This window comes from Crocuta crocuta, unplaced genomic scaffold, assembly GCF_008692635.1.
Source record: "Crocuta crocuta isolate KB4526 unplaced genomic scaffold, BGI_CrCroc_1.0 scaffold299, whole genome shotgun sequence".
In the NCBI taxonomy this organism is placed as follows: Eukaryota; Metazoa; Chordata; class Mammalia; order Carnivora; family Hyaenidae; genus Crocuta; species Crocuta crocuta.
In genome coordinates, this window is record NW_027532747.1 from 2840381 (window position 1) to 2859668 (window position 19288).

The window sequence follows — 19288 nt, forward strand, 5'->3', positions numbered from 1 at the left end:
ACCGGGACTGCAGGGGTCTTGGCGTTGAAAAGGACTGTGGGTGCCCTGCTGCGGCGGTTTCAGACCTCGGGGACCCCCGATGGCGTGCATTCTGCGGGCGTGCCCACCGCGCAGCACTACTGTTCTCCACCTTCCAGTCGGGCCCAAACACGGCCCCCCAGTGGGACGGGCTGGCCCCTGGATTCTGGGTGTGGCGCCCCGACTGACTCCTTGCATCTCCAGCAACGTTTACTGTTAACGTCCATCTAACATGAACAGAGGTCGGAACGCCAGAAGCAGAGGGGCTGGGGCCGACCAGGCCCTGCTCTGAAGCCCCGCGAGCTGTCCCACGCAGGCTAAGGGTGGCACTTGGGCCAGAGACGGGGCAGGCGTATGTGGGGGGGACCAGGTGCACCTGCCCTCTCTCCCGCCCGCAGGCCCCCGTCTGTGGTTCTGAGCTCCTGACACTGTCACCGGCCCCCGTCCTTCTGCCACCGTCGCAAGCTGGTCCGGCGATAACCGGCCGTCAGCCATTCGTCAGAGCCCGAGTCTGAAGCGTCCACTGAGAGTTAAAAGGAAGGAGTGTGTGTGTGTGTGTGTGTGTGTGTGTTTGCGCGCGCGCGCAAACATTTTCATGAAGAATTCTGTTGGCTATGAAATGCCAACAGAATGCCAGCACTGCTGCCTGTGACTTGCGAATGGCCACTCTTTCCTTACACTCACCCCATAGTCATCACAACAGGGCCCAAGGGGTTCGCTTTCCGGAGAGGAAAGAAGGTAGGAAACCGCCAAACATATTTGAATGAAACCACAATAAGCATATGTACCATGACAAAGAGTATAAAAGTGCAATCAAAATATACAAAACGATAATAACGCTAACCGCCGTCCTGCCTCCCAGGCAGCCCCGTAAAATGCTGCAGATACTGTCGCCTTCAATCAGCAGCTGCGTGGCCGGGCAGACACTGCTGTCAAAATCCATAAAAAAGCAACAACCCAGAGAGGTTGTTTAACTGGCTGGGAGACACACTGCTGCCCAGCGGCACAGCAGGGATTCAAGTGCAGGCCTCCTGCCCGGCACATGGGAGGCGCGTGGTACGTAAGTGTTACCGGAATCTGAATCTGAGCCTCAGGATCTGGGCAGTTTCTACCATTTTGAAAGGGCAGCAAGAAAAAGCATCTTTAAATTCTCAGAGCTTTGAAATGCTTTCTCGCCGGATCCCAGAGCTGAGGTCCCTCCCACAGCCTGCAGGTCAGGGCTTGAGGAGCTCCCAAAATATCCCCAAACTGTAGAGAAGCACGTGCATGTGTGTGTGTAGATGGTGGGGGTGGGGGGCCTTTTCTAGGAGAAGGGTCCATAGCTTCCCTGAGATTCTCCCACGGTCCCAAATGCAAGGACCATTGTCTTTCCTGATACTGTCGAGACGTGACTTAGTCCTTGGTCAGTTGCTGGAAGCTGAGAGGGACAGCAAGAGCCAGACCACGCCCGTCCCCATCCCCGGGGAAACACAGATAGTGGCTGCTTTTCCACGGACTCTGAGGGCACAAGCCATGCTGGCATGGACTTACCTCCCAGTCAGTGTTCCGACTGCAACCACAGACCCTGAAGGATGAAAACCAGAAGACTGAGCTGGGTCCTAAAATATTTTAAAGGAAGTGTAAATTGATGGCCAGACACAGCACGACTGCAGAAAACACACGCATGCATGTACACACACACACACACACAGCTTTTCCAAAGGGCTACACGGTCCCATTTAAACTAAATGTCTCCTGGGGTGCCTGGGGGGCTCAGTCGGTTAAGGGTCTGACTTCGGCTAAGGTCATGATCTCACAGGTCATGAGTTCAAGCCCCGCGTCGGGCTCTGTGCTGACAGCTCAGAGCCTGGAGCCTGTTTCAGATTCTGTGTCTCCCTCTCTCTCTACCCCTTCCCTGCTCACGCTCTGTCTCTCTCTGTCTCTCAAAAATAAATAAATGTAAAAATAAAAAAAAAATAAAATAAACGTCGCCTTTCTCTCCAAGAGAGGAGACTGTTTTCCTACTCCGACGAAGGTCACATGTCAATAATACTAAACTTGTGTCCCTTTAGAACTTTTCTCTTCCCGTCTTCTATCTTTTCATACCTACAGTAATCAGATGACAGGCCAACAGGTAAACACTCTCCCTCCAAGTCCTGGAGGAAGACTCGGTTGACCCCCACACTGAACGGTAAGCCTGTCGAATAGGTATGCTTCATTTGCCCAGAAATATGTCCGGTGTGCCCAGTGTCCGCAGCGGACCCTGGGCGAGTGCCTGCTGGGCGCAGCACACCACGGCAGCCCTGGAGGGATCTCGAGATGGGTGAGGCACATCCAGGTTTGGATCCAGTGTTTGTTACTAACGTGTTCGTCACTAACTCTGACACAAGTGAGAATGTGGTCAATGACAGAGGGAAAAGCAAGCAGTCAAGTCACAGGGGAGAGAGAGTTAGATGAAGTTTGACGGGGAGGCTGGCTGGACGCTTCCTGGTGCAGAGCTCCTCCGACCCAGGCCGTCAAGCACAGCGTCATCAGTGGTGAAGGAGGAAGTGGACGTTCCCATCAGTATTTTCTTGGATCAGGTGTGAAAGGGATGACAGCATGATCAAGAGGTAGAAACAACACAGTTTGGGGCTGTATTTGAGGAACAACAGGTAGAGAGTCAGGGCGTTTACAATGCGGAATGTTCCGGGGGCGGGGAGACGGGAGAGTGTGCAGATGGTGCCAATGAGGAGGAGGCACCACCACGTGAAGGGCTACGGCCACTGGAAAATAATACAGCAGTGACAGTGATTATTTTTCTTTACGTAAAAAGAGTGACATGATTGGGGCACCTGGCTGGCTGAGTCAGTGGGAGCGTGTGGCTCTTGATCTCATGGTCGCGAGTTCGAGCCCCACGTTGGGTGGGGAGATTACTTCAAAATAATAAAGTCTTAAGAAAAAAGTGTGACATGATTGAATCTGTGTTTTCTACGGATCACTTGGTAGAAGTCCCTAGAATGCACCGCAGCGAGAGGAGACTAAGCACAGGAGAGTAGGAAAGGAATTCCCACAGGACTGGAAACAGAAAGAGGCACCAGACACAAGTGGATGGACTCAGAAAATAAGAGACTGGAGACTTTTAAGGTACTGATTCTGTTATTGCGGTGTTTCTCCCACAGCGGGGGCCGGGACCGAGTTCAGAGCCGCCACTGACGCGTGGAGGGACATCGCCTCCACGTGAAGCTGTACCGCGTGATCACTCAGGCTCGGGACGTTTTGGAGAGGAAGACCCACGGGTACACGTGTCCAAAGGCACGCGGCCAGTGTCAGAGGCTCTAGGACTTCAGCACAGAGCTTTCAGGTGCTGGCTCTGAGCCCCTCCCCCACGGCAGGCTGCGGGGCGGACAGTCAGGGGAGGGGGCGGGAGGGGGAGGCTGGTACTGCTTCCAGCGGGGCTGCCACCGAGCAGCGGGGGAGGCCGCCGTCCCCGACCACCATGGCCACTGCTGTGCCTGGAGGTCATCGTCACCTGCGTGCAGCCCCCTCGGGTATCCCTCACCTGTCCCTCCAAGTCCCCCCTCCCCCCAGGACAGGTACAACACAGGACAGCGCTTCCTTCAGCCCACCCTACTGGCTGGGCTGCACCCACGCTTTCCTCTGGCTTTGTCGCCTCCGTGCTCAGCTCTGCCAGGGACGGCCAGCTCTAGACCCTTGGTGACCTTCTCCAAAATGAAAGGGCTGAAGTGCGGGTTCACCCAGCTGGGAAGAGCTGGGGCCTCTGTGGGGGCTACGAGGAGGAATGGGGTCTGCAGAGGGGCCGCCCCTGTCCCCGGACTGGCCATGTCAGCAAGGGCACAGGCCACCCAGGATGTACTGTAGACTCACTGGGGTCCCATGCGGTGGAAGACCCTGGGTGTAAATGCTGGCTTTGTCGCTTACTGACTTAGCGACCATGGCAAGCTAGTTGAGTTTCCTAAGCCTCAGTTTCTACGTCTGTACCACCACCCTCCACGCTGCTGCCAGGATCAAGGATAATACAGGTACGGTGCCTGGTGCTCACTAACTGTAGCCGCTACTGTGTTCTGTGTAGGGAGAAGAGATTTCAGCACTCTGACGGGTAATCTGAGTTCCTTTTGCAAAGATCACAGAGTTGCTGACTTTAACACTAAAGCATCATATGGGCGCCTGGGTGGCTCAGTCAGTTAAGCGTCCGACTCTTGATCTTGACTCAGGTCATGATCTCGCAGTTTGTGGGTTCGAGCCCTGTGTCGGGTTCTATGCTGATAGCACAGAGCCTGCCTGGGATTCTCTCTCTCTCTGTGCCCCTCTTCTGCTCTGTCTCTCAAAGTAAATAAACTTAAAAAATTAAAAAGAAAACCCAAACTAGAGCATCGTCATCAAACTCAAACTGAAGAGATACGTTAAGTCATATGCATACACTCTCATTCCAAAGGTACACCGTAAACGGGATGCGGGCTCATCACAAGGGTTTCTCAGCACGGAAGCCAGTTAAGGACTCTGCCCTCAGGAGACCCCAAAGCCCAGCTCCAGAAGGCTAACTTGCTGTTGAAAAACTCAGCAGCACATTCAGAATTCCATGGATGAGGCCGCTTGAAGCAATTAAAGCAATGCCATTCGAAGGAGGTAAACCCGGTGACGTCTACTTTGGGAGAGTTTTATGTCACTATCAAAATTTCATGCCAAAAAAATAAATGAACACGTTCTAGATGAACTGGTATAAGAAAAATGGAATGTAACGTGCACGTCTACCTCTATTATTTTGTCCCAGACGGGCCGGTGGCCAACAGCGTCCCAGAGAGTGGCGTGCCTGTCATGCCCACAGGTCAAGAACTGAGGTTTCGAGGCATGGATGGCCAGTCCCCAGAGCTCGTCAGTGTGGCCCTGCAAACACAGGGGAGGCTCACTGAAACGCGCCCGTCAACACTTGGAGCCACGGCGGGGGGGTACCCGCCCACGGCATGCGCCCACCTCACGCGGCCCTCCTCGGCTTCCCCTCCCGCCCGACCTAAGTCATGGCAGGAACTGAAGCGCTGATCTGAGGAAGGTCACGTTGGTCTCAAACAAAGGAGTGATTTCCGTGTAACACTTTATTATATTCTAACAGCACGTAACATGAGGCGGGCCCGCTGAGCCGGAACGCACCTGAGTGATGGGTGCAAAGCCCCCTGACAAGGTGCCCTGCAGAACAAAGTTTCTGGTTGTGCCGATCAAGATGACGTCGCCCTTCCCCTCGGCCACCGTCCGGATTGGACCAAACTGCTCCGGAATCTGAAGTGAAGAGGACAGATCGAAAATGTCATTAAATATTAGCTCTGCCATTGAAATTACCTGTTTATGTATCATGATGATAGCTCCCCTCCCATCTCTCTCTCTCTCTCACACACACACACACACACACATGTACACACGCACACACGCACACATGTACACACATACAACATGGAAAGAAAGGTTCACGGCCAGCATTTGTTGAGTGAATGATCAAAATCCGAAATCTGACTTTTAAACTCCAAACATGTATGTACCTTAAAAGAATCAGCAAGAGTAAGGTTGTTAAAAAACCAGAACGAAGGATTTTTTTCTTGCTAAGATTAAGAAATAAGAAATAACAGCTGTGCTGACAGCTCAGAGCCTGGAGCTGCTTCGGATTCCATGTCTCCTTCTCTCTCTGACCCTCCCCTGCTGGTACTCTGTCTTTCTCTCTCTCAAAATAATAAACGTTAAAAAATAAATTTTTAAAAAAACCTTTAAAAATAAAATGGCTAATTTTATTTTGTGTGAATTTTATGTCAATTAAAAAAAAATTAACATTCAGTGATGCCTGGGTGGCCTGGGTGTCTCACTCGGTTAAGTGTCTGACTTTGGCTCAGGTCATGATCTCAGTTTGTGGGTTTGAGATCCACGTCAGGCTCTGTGCTGACAGCTCAGAGCCTGGAGCCTGCTTCAGATTCTGTGTCTCCCTCTCTCTCTCTGCCCCTCCTCTGCTCACAATCTGTTTCTCTCTGTCTCAAAAATAAACATAGGGGTGTCTGGGTGGCTCAGTCGGTCAAGCGTCTAACTTCGGCTCAGGTCATGATCTCACAGTTTGTGGGTTTGAGCCCCGTGTCAGGCTCTGTGCTGACAGCTCAGAGCCTGGAGCCTGCTTCTAATTCTGTGTCTCCCTCTCTCTCTCTGACCCTCCCCTGCTCACACTGTCTCTAACTGTCTCTCAAAAATAAATAAAACATTAAAAAATTAAAAAAAGAAAACAAAAATAAACATTGAAAAATAAAACAAAAAAAAAAGAAGTTGGAAAAGTTCTAGAACATGTCCATTCTACTCTAAGGATAAAGACCATCAACCTTCAGAATGATGCCGACCTTGATGCCTGTCTGCTCATAACTTCCCTGGGACCTGGGACAGAAAATTCAGTGAGGGTGTGGAAGGCGTATTAAATTTCTTGCCTGGGATTCCCACTGGTGTGCAGGGCTGCTGATGTAACAAGGAGGTAAAACAGATACTAAAAGGAGTTAGAGCTTTACAGAAATGTGTTACCATTTGGCCACGTACAAAGTAATACTCAATAAACATTAGTGATCATGTCTCCAAAGTAACACCTAGAAATTAAAGTGGGAAGGGAAGAAAGATTTTAATGAAAAATCATAATGTGGGTAATATTCCCTTGGAAAAGTGAGATCGTCACTTTTCATAAAGATATTCTGAATGTCAAACACATTATAACCTGACATTTTATAAACCAAATTCCATTTTAGTTGTTAAACTGCCTCCACGATTTTAATAGAATGCTATCCCACTATCTCATCGAAATCATTTTCAAAACTGTAAACTAAAAATTTCACATGAATGAGGAAACTGGTTAATACAACAGTTTTAGGTTCAAGGTGAGTTTTGATACTGCTGCTTGCTGTCTTACCTCAGTTTTACGAAGTTTCTGATAGTTTCCATTCCAAGAAATGAGCTTTCGGTCCTTCCCGCCTCCCGACACCAGCGTGCCATCCCTCAACATACAAAGTGCAAAAATGCCGCCCTCATGGGCCCCTTGAACTGCATAGCTTATCCGATTTGTACCTAGACACAGAAGGAAAAGCATCTTCAGTATGTCACCAAAAGGCTCGCCTCCATCCCCCACATTTCATTTTTGTTTTGAAAAGCGATCCTGTCAGTTAGGACATCTCTGCAGTGCGTGTCTCCAGGGGCGCAGTTTCTAGAAGCTCACAAAACACCAGACAGCCATGCCCTGGGCTACTTTAGAATTCAGGAGAATTCTCCCACAATGACAGAGAGAGCATGGGGGATTCCACGTGGCAGAAAACAGGGACTGGGGTTTACATCCTAACGTGCTGTCTGTCCCTTGACGAGTGACTTGGTGACCCTATACCTCAGTGTCCCCTTTGTGTAATGGGGCTCCCGCTCACCCCCCAGGGCTGTGCCAAGCCTGAAATGGAGCGATGTTTGATGACTTGCTCACGTAGCAGGAAGGACACTAGAGAAGTCGCCATGTTAGTCTGTAATTGCATCCACGGGTCTCTTTCCATCTTCACCCCAACCCAGACTTAGAGTCCTGTAAGGGCAGGGATGGCGTGCTTTTCCTTTCCGTGTCCAGCACGCTGCCCTGCAGCTGTCTCCCAGGGGCCATGCGGACCAGAAATTTATTTAAGTATCTTACAGCTCAATAAACAGTCAGTGACACCTTCATCATTATAAATTGTTAAGAGATCTCCTAATCTCCTAATAAAGCTATTCCATCAACCTACTTTGGGCTTAAAGAGCCTTTTGTAATGATAGAATGTGACTATTCTTGTTTTTGTCTGCTCTAGTCTTTTTTTTTTTTAAGGTTTTATTTATTTCTGAGACAGAGAGAGAGAGAGACACCGTGAGCAGGGGAGGGTCAGAGAGAGAGGGAGACACAGAATCTGAAACAGGCTCCAGGCTGTGACCTGTCAGCACAGAGCCCAACGTGGGGCTCAAACCCACAAACCGTAAGATCACGACCTGAGCCGAAGTCGGACGCTTAACCGACTGAGCCACCCAGGTCCCTCATCATCTGCTCTAGTCTTAAAGTTTCAAGTTACACATGTATGTATGTACCTAGAGAACTCAGGATTTTACTGTAATCCTATCATTTCTATTAACAGACAGTTCTTGGAGAAGTCACGTTTGGCTTCTTATAACGTTCCCCTAAAAGCCTGTGCTCTGGGACCAATGATGTGTTACCTTTTCCCCACACCAAGATGTTGCCGCTTGAATCTCCGGTAATGGTGTCGCCATTTTCAGAAAAAGTCACGCAGAGGACGAACTTTGGCTTTTCTTGCTTCTACAGATTGTTGGGAATATACGTACACATTGAGTCAAGATGTATGAATAGCACCCAGAATCACAGAACCCTGAAGCGGCCTGGTGCTAGCTTCTGCTACGACACCCTGCGCCTTTCGTTTTCATCCCTCATTACGTAAATCATGCCATGAGATTAGCTGCTCTAAAAGACGTTTCCGGTAATTATAAAGCTGCAGACAGTTGGAGCAGAGGAGGGGGTTGGAGGGGCTGCGGAGCGGGCTGGGCTGTCATGACTAGAGCTTTAGGAACAGGGCCCTGACACCCGAGTAAAGCAGCCCTAAGTCAGTGGCCTGGGTAGTGGCAAAGGCGCCATAGAGGAGGCGGCGCTGTCCCTGGTACTGACAAGGCCTGCGCGCCTTCTTGCTTATTTGCAACCACCATGAGGTGGGAGGGGGCGGCCCTGCCCCCAGGGCATGCTTCCCTGAGCTTCTCTCTGTGTTGATCCATCTTTCCTTTTCGGCATAACCACCGTTACCAATAGAGACACAGGGAGCTCCCCAATTCTGTGAGGGATCCCCAGGAATAGTCTTTATCACTACACCCCCCAGAGACTCGCACATTTACCAATTAAAACAAATTCTAAGCTCCCTTAGAAGACAGCTGATCACACGCACCACCCAGGGAAGAATAAAACAAGTGTAACTTAACGTTACCTCGAACAATCCTTGCTTCTTAATAAGGGAGTTTCCTTCTAAGGTCCAAAAGTAGAGATGTGATTTTCCACAGGTAACTATTATATTTGTGTCCGTGGGGTGGAAATCCGCAGCAAATACAGCTTCGTTAGAACACTTGGAGAAAAACAGGAGAATCAAATGTCTCAGATCTCTTAGGACACTTAAAATAAATAACATCGGAACCACAAATAAATAACTCATTCAGTTAAGCACTGTGCCTTTTGATGTTTCTCCCCAGTGAACTCATCTTCCACAAACACCCAGTGTATGTTTGCTGTTTGCCTTAACTTCTCCTTGTCTGTCTCCCCCACTGGACAGGAGCCCCGAAGACAGGGACCGCCCCGAGGACAGGGACCACGGGTCCTCTCTGTGCAGGGCTCCCCACAGGACCCTACACAGAGCCGGCACACAGCATGCTTCTGCTGAAGGGCTGGGTTAGGGGACAGTGGAGACTTAAAAATCACAAGAATTTGCTCTCATCTTCCCGACTCAGATTCCCAGCCATGGCTGAATGACAGAACCGCCTGATGTGTGTTAACATGCAGATGTCAGGCCTCATCTCCATTTAGTGACTGGAATCTCTGGGAGGGGCCCAGGAACCTGGATTTTATACAGCTCCGTGTTGCTGGCTGACTTCGGCTGCCTTGTTTGCTCTGAGGGTGCTTCTTGGTTTAATTCCTAGCACTCTGCTGCTGGTCTGGTGACCAAGCCGGTTTCCAGGGCTGGGGATCTGGCTCTCTCCGTGCCATTCTACCAACTCCGACCCTGTCACCTTGATTTCCAGGACCTGTCCCCTTGTTGCAGGAAGCTGACCCTGACTGTTCCTTCTGCCTGAAATTCAGCTATATGCTATTACGCCTGGGTAATAACTTGCCCCTGTTTACTTCCAACCCAGCAGCATAGCCAGAACTGAAATACTTGACCAAAATATGATAAAGCAGGGCTGCAGCATGAAAACAGGTGCTAGGAAACATGCCGGATTAGAATACAGACCCCGCATCCCAGACGCTCAAGAGAGAAAGGTAAGGCGATCCAGCGCTAATCCTAACGTTGGGGAAGTAAGGTGATCTAAGGTTAACGGATGACAGGATGAGAAAGCTGAAGTCAATTCTGCAGAAACTGGGATCCATTCACGATTTTAATGGGAGGAAAACACAAGAAAGCTTCAGCAAAGCTCTGTGGCCATGAAGGGAAGCCCTAGGGCACCCCACAGGAGGAGTTGCACTGGGGGGGGCGGATGAGGGTGGGGGGAGGGGCCTGGGATCTGGCAAGGCCCTCGCTCGCCTTTCCTGAGGCTCCTCAGCTTTGGACGAGCCCCGAGCTGGCTGTGCTGACCTGTCCCTCAGCCCTCAGCTGCTCCCGACCTGTCCCCTCCCCAGCTGGGCAGTGGGCACATCTCCCTTATCGTGTCTGCAGCACACCGCCCCCAGCGAAAGGGCACGTTTGTTGAACGAAACAAAGCAGCAGAGAACAGTGAAGGACGGAGTGGGTTAAAAGGGGAGGGGCTGTAGAATGAGGAAGAAAACGACCTTACAGATATCATGACGAGAGGAAGGAACCCCACCAGGACTCAGGATGGCACCCTGGGAGGGGAGATGAGGTTGGGGGGGATTCTCAGGGGACGCGTCACGCCCGGGGGCCACGTCGGGAATGGGGAGCCCACTGGCCGGCTCAGAAGCAGGAAACGGGCCCAGGAGCCGGCTGGAAGGAGGGTCCAAGCAGGGAGATTCTAGCACAGCCCAGCATGAGGTGTGGAGAGAGACCTTCACGTCGGCCAGCCGCTCTTCCCTCTGCCAGTCCCACACGGACAGCACGTGGTCGTTGGAGTCGTCCACGGCACAGAGATTGCTTCCTCCGTTCTGGAAAAGAAGAGGCATTCACAGGAAGACTACATTTGAGAATAAAATAGGTTAAAAGTCATTAAAATGAACATTAATTTTACTTTTTAAAAAATATTTTATTTATTTCTGAGAGAGAGAGAGAGAGAGAGGCAATGTGAGCGGGGGAGGGTCAGAGAGAGAGGGAGACACAGAATACGAAGCAGGCTCCAGGGTCTGAGCTGTCCGCACACAGCCTGACATGGGCTCGAACCCACGAACCGTGAGATCATGACCTGAGCCCAAGTCAGATGGTTAACCGACTGAGCCACTCAGGAGCCCCACATTAATTTTACTTTTAATGAAGAGTCCATTTTGGCTAAAGAACACGTACACACGGCTTTGGGGACCGGCTTCCCTGGCCATTCAGGGAGGGCAGGTGGATGCTGGGTGATGGCGGGACAGGAGGGGCAGAGAGGGGTCGGGGTGGCCCTGCCCCATCACTTCTATGAAGACCAGCCTGCAAAGGGGCTGCAGGACCCCCTTCTGGAGGAGCCAGTGCCCGCGGCACACAGGGCACACATGTGTGACGAACGTAGGTCTGTTACTGGGAGGCGGTGCAGGAGCAAAGTCTGGGGCTACGGCTCATGGCATTCTGATGTAAACACGTGCACGCGTGTGTGAATGTTAAGTTTCTGAAACAGCGGCTTAGAGGGTGGATCTGTCAAATGGGCACATCCTGAGGAGACTGGGAGACCATGAGGCCCCTCCAACTCCTGCTTAGGGACAGGCAGCCCGGGTGGTTGGGGGCGGGGGGGGAGGTGGAGACACGCTCGGGCCGCCTACCAAGGGGCAGGTGAAATTCAAGGCCAGAGTCGGCAAACGGCCTCAAGGAACATGAAGCCGGTGCTGCAGGGCCTCCGCCCATCACGTGTGACCCTGAGGGGACCAGGGAAGCAGGACAGTTTCAGCACGCAAATCTGTGCAGGCACCAGGTAGCGGAGCGGGTTAGCTTCCTCCCTCTTCAACCTTGAGCCGATCCTCTCCTCTCTAGGGGCAAGGACATGAGGACCCACAGGGCCCATACTTACAGATTTTGAGAATGCAATACAGGTGACGGCTCGGTCAAAAAACCCGACTCCAATGACATGCAGTGTGTTCAGCGTCACAGAGTCCCAGATGCGCACGTGGGGCGGCAATTGCTGTTTGGAAGGAAATGCAGAGTCACCCGTTGTGACGATCATAGAAATGTATCTTTACCTCAAAGCTGCAGGATTACTTCAATTCTGTCCAAACCGAAGGTCTTTCTCTGCATTTGAAGACTCTGCCTTTTAACATAAAGAAACATTCCCAATGGCTTTGGGAGGTCAGGGCCCCAAGTGGCCAATTTAACTTTAGGGGAGGTCCAGCAGGTTTTAAATTTTTAACAGCCAAGTCTTCATAGCTGTATCACAGGAGCTGATATTCTAACTTACACACTGAGATGCGTCTGAATTTTAAAAATGAAAACTGACAGGGAAAACGGAACCTCATATTCCTTTAAGTCCGTATGATCACTAAGATGTAAATTAGTCTCAATTCAGCAAGATGGTCACCACCAAATAGTATTGACATTTGGGCCTCACAGGAGCAAAACAAGCAATCGGTCAGGCACGGATGACAGTTAGAATTGTTACGATTTGTTCCAAACCCTCTCAGTTGTGTTCTCAGGTGAATGATCCTAAGTTTTGTCTCCCTCAGTAGAAGAAAGCGGCACAGAACCCTGAGCAGATTAATCAGGAAAAGGACTGGCATTAGATGGTTAGTGGACAGAGTGGGCCGAGTCACTGCAGCAGCCTCTAGTCTGGACTTGCTCCGAGTAGCTGGGCATCTGCAGAAAGTTCTCCTGGCCTCTCTGCATTTCTCAGCACGTGAATTGAAGGGCTGGCTCAGATGGCTTTCACCGTTTCCCTGGCTCTACAGTTCTGATTCAGTTTCAAGGCCAGACACTGCAATACACTAATCATCCACTAGAGGGGGGAGCAAATGGTTTGCTACTAATTTAGAAGACTTTAAAAAGCCACTTAACGTNAAAAATAAAAGGATGAAGGCCCTGTGGCAGTGATGTGCATTTATGTGACAGTAAACTGATTTCCACCATTCTTGTGACTTCTTTTTAAGTGTAGACTTTTCATGGGAAATAGCATAAAGTTACTATTTAAAATACGATGTTATTAAAATATTTTCTGAAAATTGGTAGTGAGTTTCTGGAAGAAAACATGCTAGTAAGAATGGAAAGACTCCATGTAATTAGGTTCCTCTCATACCGTGTGCAAGAAAAAGGTATCCAAAGTAGATCTCAAAAAAGCTACGAGGGGTTTTGGTTAAGACATGGCAGTGACCACAGACTGCAGTCTAGAAGGAACTCGAAGCCAGTTTCGCATTGTGCTCTATTTGTTAGAGTCCACTAGTTCCCCTTCTGATTCCTTCAAGTTCAAGTTGAAGTCTTGCCGAAGTGCTTATAAAACTTGTGCCCAACCTCTCTGGCATCCTTGGAGGACTGCGTGCAGACTCGAGCTCCGGGGTGACGTGAGGAATTCGGGGGACCCAGGTGGAGGTGTCTGAAGTTTGCCGAAGAGCCAAAATGCCCTGTATCCAGATGCTTATTCATTATGACTTTTACTTATTAAATGTGTACTTACTATGTTAATGTTTGTCACGTGTGTAAAGAAGTATCTTAAGAATCGCCGAATTCTTAAGCGAGAACAAGGCTATTTAAAAACTGGCTGAAATTAAGCTAAGTTTGAGGGGTTTTTAAGGTCACTGTTAGAAAATCTGCAATAAAAAATTCTATTGAGGGATTAAGAAGCATTCAGCTGTGTCTGGGCAGGCTTATTCATCAGCGCAAGGTTTCCAGAAGATTATACTGAGTTAACAGTTTGTTATAAATATACGAAAGGTAAGACAACTCACTTTTCCATCCTTAGATGTGCCAGCGACTTGTCCCGTGGCTAATGTGATCCTGTCGGGGTGAACTGCAAGGCTGAAAAGAGGGTATTTATAAAACATCCACTCTTTAAAAGTAAGCTTTACTTTTCTCTTGACCACGAAGAATCTAGTCAAAACTTTAAATATAGGGGCGCCTGGGTGGCTCAGTCGGTTAAGCATCCGACTTCGGCTCAGGCCATGATCTCAAGGTTTGTGGGTTTGAGCCCCACGTCGGGCTCTGTGCGGACAGCTCAGAGCCTGGAGACTGATTCAGATTCTGCGTCTCCCTCCCTCCCTCCCTCTCTCTCTCTCAGAAATAAATCAAACATTTTTTTAAAAACCCTTTAAATACAAGAACTGTATGGTGCCTGACTTGTTACGGACTCACCACAGAGCCTCCGAGCACCCCAAGAACTGTGGGCAATCAGTGCCTAAATCATTCCATCCTTTCTCAAGAATTTCCAAACTCAAGGAAAAAGCGTCCTTTGCTTGGAAAATACTAAGTCTACAACAACCTTGATTAAGTACGTTAAACAGCAAAATATCATCTTTAAAAACATTTTTTAATGTTTATTTTTTGAGAGAGAGAGAGGAGAGAGACAGAGCGTGAGTGGGGGAGGGGCAGAGAGAGAGGGAGACAAAGAATCCAAAGCAGGTTCCAGGGTCTGAGCTGTCAGCACAGAGCCTGATGCAGGGCTCAAACCCACGAACTGTGAGATCATGACTTGAGCCGAAGTCATATGCTTACCCTACTGAGCCACCCAGCCGCCTCCAAAATATCATCTTTTTCCAACAGGATTTTTATAATTGACCAGGGATCTAGGACAAATAGAAATAGGTAAATCCACCTGGTTTACAACCCATCCTTCCAAAAGCTCTAAGTGGATTATGAATATATTAAAAATGAATGAACTGCAGCAAGCCCAGAAAGAAATATGAATGTTTTTACTTCTATTAAAAAATAAAGACCCAGGGCCACGTGGGTGGCTCAGTCAGTTGAGCACCTGACTTCGGCTCAGGTCATGATCTCGTGTTTGTGGGTTCGAGTCCCACGTCAGGCTCTGCTGACAGCTCAGAGCCTGGAGCCTGCTTCGGATTCTGTCTCCCTGTCTCTCTGCCCCTCCCCAGCTTGTGCACTTGCTCTCTCTCTCTCTCTCTCTCCAAAATAAATAAACATTAAATTTTTAAAAAAAATAAAGACCCAAATTAGAATCTACTAGCATTTGTGTTTAAGAAGGCCCCCACACTGGGTCTGTGAGAACGATTTGGGTGACCTAGTTGGTTAAGCGTACATGCTCTAAGGACAGAAAACGAAACAGAGATGGGTGGTTAGCAGACCTCCGGCGGCAGACAACATGGAACATAAGGAGCCTTTCCAAAAGATCTTATTTTCTCAGAGCTCTTCTCCTCTCTTTAGTTATATCCCAACCCTGACTGCTTTCCACTGATGCCACTTCTACAGGGGTGAGGCCTCACCACTTGACGTCGTCGTTGTGGCCGGCGTAATGCCTCTGCAGCTGCTCTTCCACGTTGTACAGCACCACCACGGAGGCGATGAAGTACACCGTCTCCCCCGTCGGAAGCAAGTACAGGTTGTTACGACAGTCACGACCCCGGTACCCATAGCTTTGTTTATGTCAAGATAAATCTGATTTGCTTTCCGAGCGGACAGAACATCAGCTTTATTCAACGGGAGTGGGCACTACCATTCTCTAAGACCAGTACCATCAACTTCTCTCATTTAAGTAACATTAGATTGTGGGGCGCCTGGGCTCAGTCGGTTGAGCATTCACTTTAGCTCAGGTCATGATCTCACAGTTCGAGGGTTCAAGTCCCGCATCGGGCTCTGTGCTGACAGCTGGGAGCCTGGAGCCTGCTTCAGATTCTGTGTCTCCCTCTCTCTCTCTCTGCCCCTCCCCCGCTCATGCTCTGTCTCTCAAAAATGAACAAATGTTAAAAAAATTTTAAGTAACATTAAACTGGAAATACTCAGTGTCAAATACACCTGACTCCCCACAGGCAGGCAATAAAGTTGGAACTGGTCATTGAGTTGAGGTGAATGCCTATTTTTAGAAGTTGTGGCTTTGTGCTATGGAAAAGTTGTTTTGAATTTCAATTTCCAATTATTCATTGCAGATATACAGAAATAATTGACTTCTAAATATTGATCCTATCAACACTGATGAGATCACTTACCAGTTCCAATAATTTTTCACAAATGCTACTGGATCTTATATATAGGTCATTATGTCTTCTATGAATAAAGACAGTTTACAAAAAAAAAGAAGTTGTGGCTTTGTTTTTAGAAATTATATATTACATTTTGAAAGTGAATTTTTCAGCTTGATCACAAATGAACTTACTATTTTATTTACTATAGGTAACTGGATCAGACATTTGTGAAATTTCTAGAAAGTGAACCATCTTCAATTTAGCTGATCAATCACAGACCTTGGGAGCAACAACCGGGGCTAGATGTCTTTGCTGAACCATTTGGGTTTTACGGGAATGCCTATCTTCTTCACGACTAGTTTGCCTTTAAATTTTGCCAGTGGGCACCTGGCTGCCTCAGTCGGTGAAGCATATGACTCTTTATTTTGGGGTTGTCAGTTCGAGCCCCACGTTGGGTGTAGAGATTCCTTAAAATCTCTAAAACTGAATAAATGAATTTTGCCAAGCTGGTTTTGTGAAAGGCCCACTACTGTAACATTCTGTTAAATGGTACCAGCTTCGCTCTGGAATAAAAATCACCTGGGAACTGTATTTTGACACTTCCTTCACAAGAATGCTGGAATGTTCTGCTCCAAAATTTGTTTTCTCCTCCCTTTCCGTTGCCTTTCTTGCGTACCTCTAATTATCTTACTCACGGCTCAGATCTACCTCAGTCTCAGGCCTACAGGGCACTCCCGTTCCCTCCTGAATATCAGTTCTTCCACAGGAGAGGGCTGGAGTCCGGGTCCTGGAGAGAAGGCGGGCCCAGCTGGCTGCCATCTCTCATCCCACGCTCAGCTTGAGACGCACATCTACCACTTGGGGACTGAAATCACCACTACCCTGTAGCTTCATGAGAGGACTCGGTCTGGTTCTAGAATCACGGCTGGGAAATTAATGGAATCCCTAGGTATGCTGCGGCATTTGTACATTTTGTGGAAAACAAAATAGATCTGAAAATGTTAAATGACTACATTGACTCAACTATTCAGTAGTGTGAGGTCATAAGGACTAATCAAAAAACAATAACAACAAAAACCTCTGAACTTTCACATTCCTTATATTTTAAAGTCTTTTTTAAAAGTCTTCACGGGGCACCTGGGTGGCTTAGTTGGTTAACTGTCTGACTTCGGCTCAGGTCATGATCTCATGGTTTATGAATTCGAGCCCCGCATCTAGCTCTGTGCTGACAGCTCAGAGCCTGGAGCCTGCTTCGGATTCTGTGTCTCCCTTGGTCTCTGCCCCTCCCCCACTCACGATCTGTCTCTGACAAATGAATAAACCTTAAGAACATTTTAAAAAAGTGGTGATTGGCTTGTATATACCTTATTGAGTGAATTATTTTTTATTGTAATCCAGGAGCTATATCTTTTACTTAAAATTTTTTTTACATTATAAAAATACTTGTGAAAGGTTCAAATGACACTCCCACTACATACGTAAAAGGTAAAAACTGTAGACCCTCCCTGCCCCCAAGTCGCCAGCTCCTTGGGGATAATTTCCTCTATTAGGATTCTGGAATGTATACTTCCAAACCTTGAAAACTATTTTGAGAGTAAAACTTTACTTGAACGTGGATGCGAAAACATAATCTAACAAAAGTACCATTTATTTGGTGCTTCCACTGCTTCACAACTTCTAAAATATGAACAGAACTTAGGGTAGAAAAAAATGTGCTTTCAATAATGTTTTCCAGCCATGATTTACCCTAAAATTTAAGCCATTATTGACTTAAAGAAGACTCACTTCAATTACATGTCCCAAAACAGATGCTCATGAATGCTTAGGACATCTGAATTTGAAAATATAAAAAAGATATTTTGGGAGAGAAATTTAGGTACAGAGGATGATTCTAGAAAACTCCCAAAGAATATGATACCATCCTTTCAAATACTAATTCTTTTTTAATTTTTTTTAATGTTTTATTTATTTCTAGGAGAGAGAGAGACAGCATGAGCAGGGGAGGGTCAGAGAGAGAGGGAGTCACAGACCGAAACAGTCTCCAGGCTCTGAGCTGGCAGTCAGCACAGAGCCCGATGAGGGGCTCGAACCCACGAACTGTGAGATCATGACCTAGGCGAAAGTCGGACGCTTAACCAACTAAGCCACCCAGGTGCCCCTCAAATAGTAATTCTTCCAACTGATTACAACAGCATCGATTTGAACCCACTTCGCAGGGGCCACTGGGTGGCTCAGTTGATTGGGTGTCTGTCTTGATTTCAGCTCAGGTAATGATCTCTTGGTTTGTGAGTTTGAGACCCGCTTGGGATTCTCTCTCTTCCTCTCTTTCTGCCTCTACCCCTCTCGTGCTCTCTCTCTCAAAATAATAGACTTAAAAAATATATTTTAAAAATATTTAAAAAATAAATAAACCAGGGGCGCCTGGGTGGCTCAGTCGGTTAAGCGTCCGACTTTCGCTTAGGTCATGATCTCGNAAGAGAGGATTTTTGCTCTTTGTCTTAAAATCTGCATGGGCTAGAAGGTGGCCTCCGCAGAATTCCTTTAAAGTAAAATAAATATAATAAAATAAATAAGGAAGACTAAAGTAAAAAATTTAAAAACCCCAACACTTAATTCACCCCCTTTTCATAGGCTCGACTTCTTTGCCTTTCAGGTTTTTTCTGCCTGGAAGCTCATTCACTTTTCCAAATCTCCTAGTACGAAGGCTCCAGCAGCTTTACCTCAAGAACTAAGTCTTGACCTATTTCTGAGGTTTAGATTGGGGGTGGGGGGGGTGGGAGGCTGTTTCTTTTCCTTAAAGGAGCATTCTATCTACTACATGTGGATTTTCTTCATGCCTCCATCTACTCCCTTCCCTCAGTCCTGGGGTTTTCCCCGTCTGATGTGACTCCTTCAGTTCGTGGTGACCTTGCTGTTAGGCTCCCAGGGCTGGCCGGGCCCTGCTGGCCTGAGGGGCAGTGCCCGTCCTCTCTTCCCGGGTATCACTCTTCAGGTTTAGAAACCTCCTGCCAGCACAGTTCGGTTCAATGTCTGACATTCTCCTAAGTTTGCAAGCCCAGCACCTTCCCACATTCTCCGTGCTGCTTCCACGTGGCCCGGCAGAGCCCTCCTAAGCAGGGGGCAGCCCCCGTCCCCAACAACCAGCTTTCAGCTTCATTGGAATCCTAAACTCTACGCATTTGTGATTATTTTCATCCAGCTCGCTTTTTTCTTATAAGTGTTTAACTACCTTTATTATTTTTTTTAAGTTTATTCATTTATTTTGAGAGGGAGAGAGAAAGCATGAGTGAGCAGGGGAGGGGCGGGGGGGGGGGGAAAAAAAGA

The 19288-nt window shown here is 48.2% G+C and overlaps 1 protein-coding gene across 2 annotated transcripts in view; it reads right to left on the reverse strand.

Moving 5' to 3' along the window:
* EML1 (EMAP like 1) overlaps positions 1-19288 on the reverse strand; it is a 76027-nt gene that overhangs the window by 15525 nt on the left and 41214 nt on the right. For both annotated transcript variants that reach the window (XM_077780910.1, XM_077780912.1), the window contains 10 exons: positions 15269-15418; positions 13778-13847; positions 11917-12027; positions 10772-10867; positions 8988-9122; positions 8215-8314; positions 6914-7068; positions 5143-5268; positions 4750-4881; positions 1549-1616 (listed from right to left, as the gene is read on the reverse strand). In XM_077780910.1, coding sequence (XP_077637036.1) covers positions 1549-1616; positions 4750-4881; positions 5143-5268; positions 6914-7068; positions 8215-8314; positions 8988-9122; positions 10772-10867; positions 11917-12027; positions 13778-13847; positions 15269-15418 — 1143 coding nt within the window. The remainder of the gene's footprint in view (positions 1-1548; positions 1617-4749; positions 4882-5142; positions 5269-6913; positions 7069-8214; positions 8315-8987; positions 9123-10771; positions 10868-11916; positions 12028-13777; positions 13848-15268; positions 15419-19288) is intronic.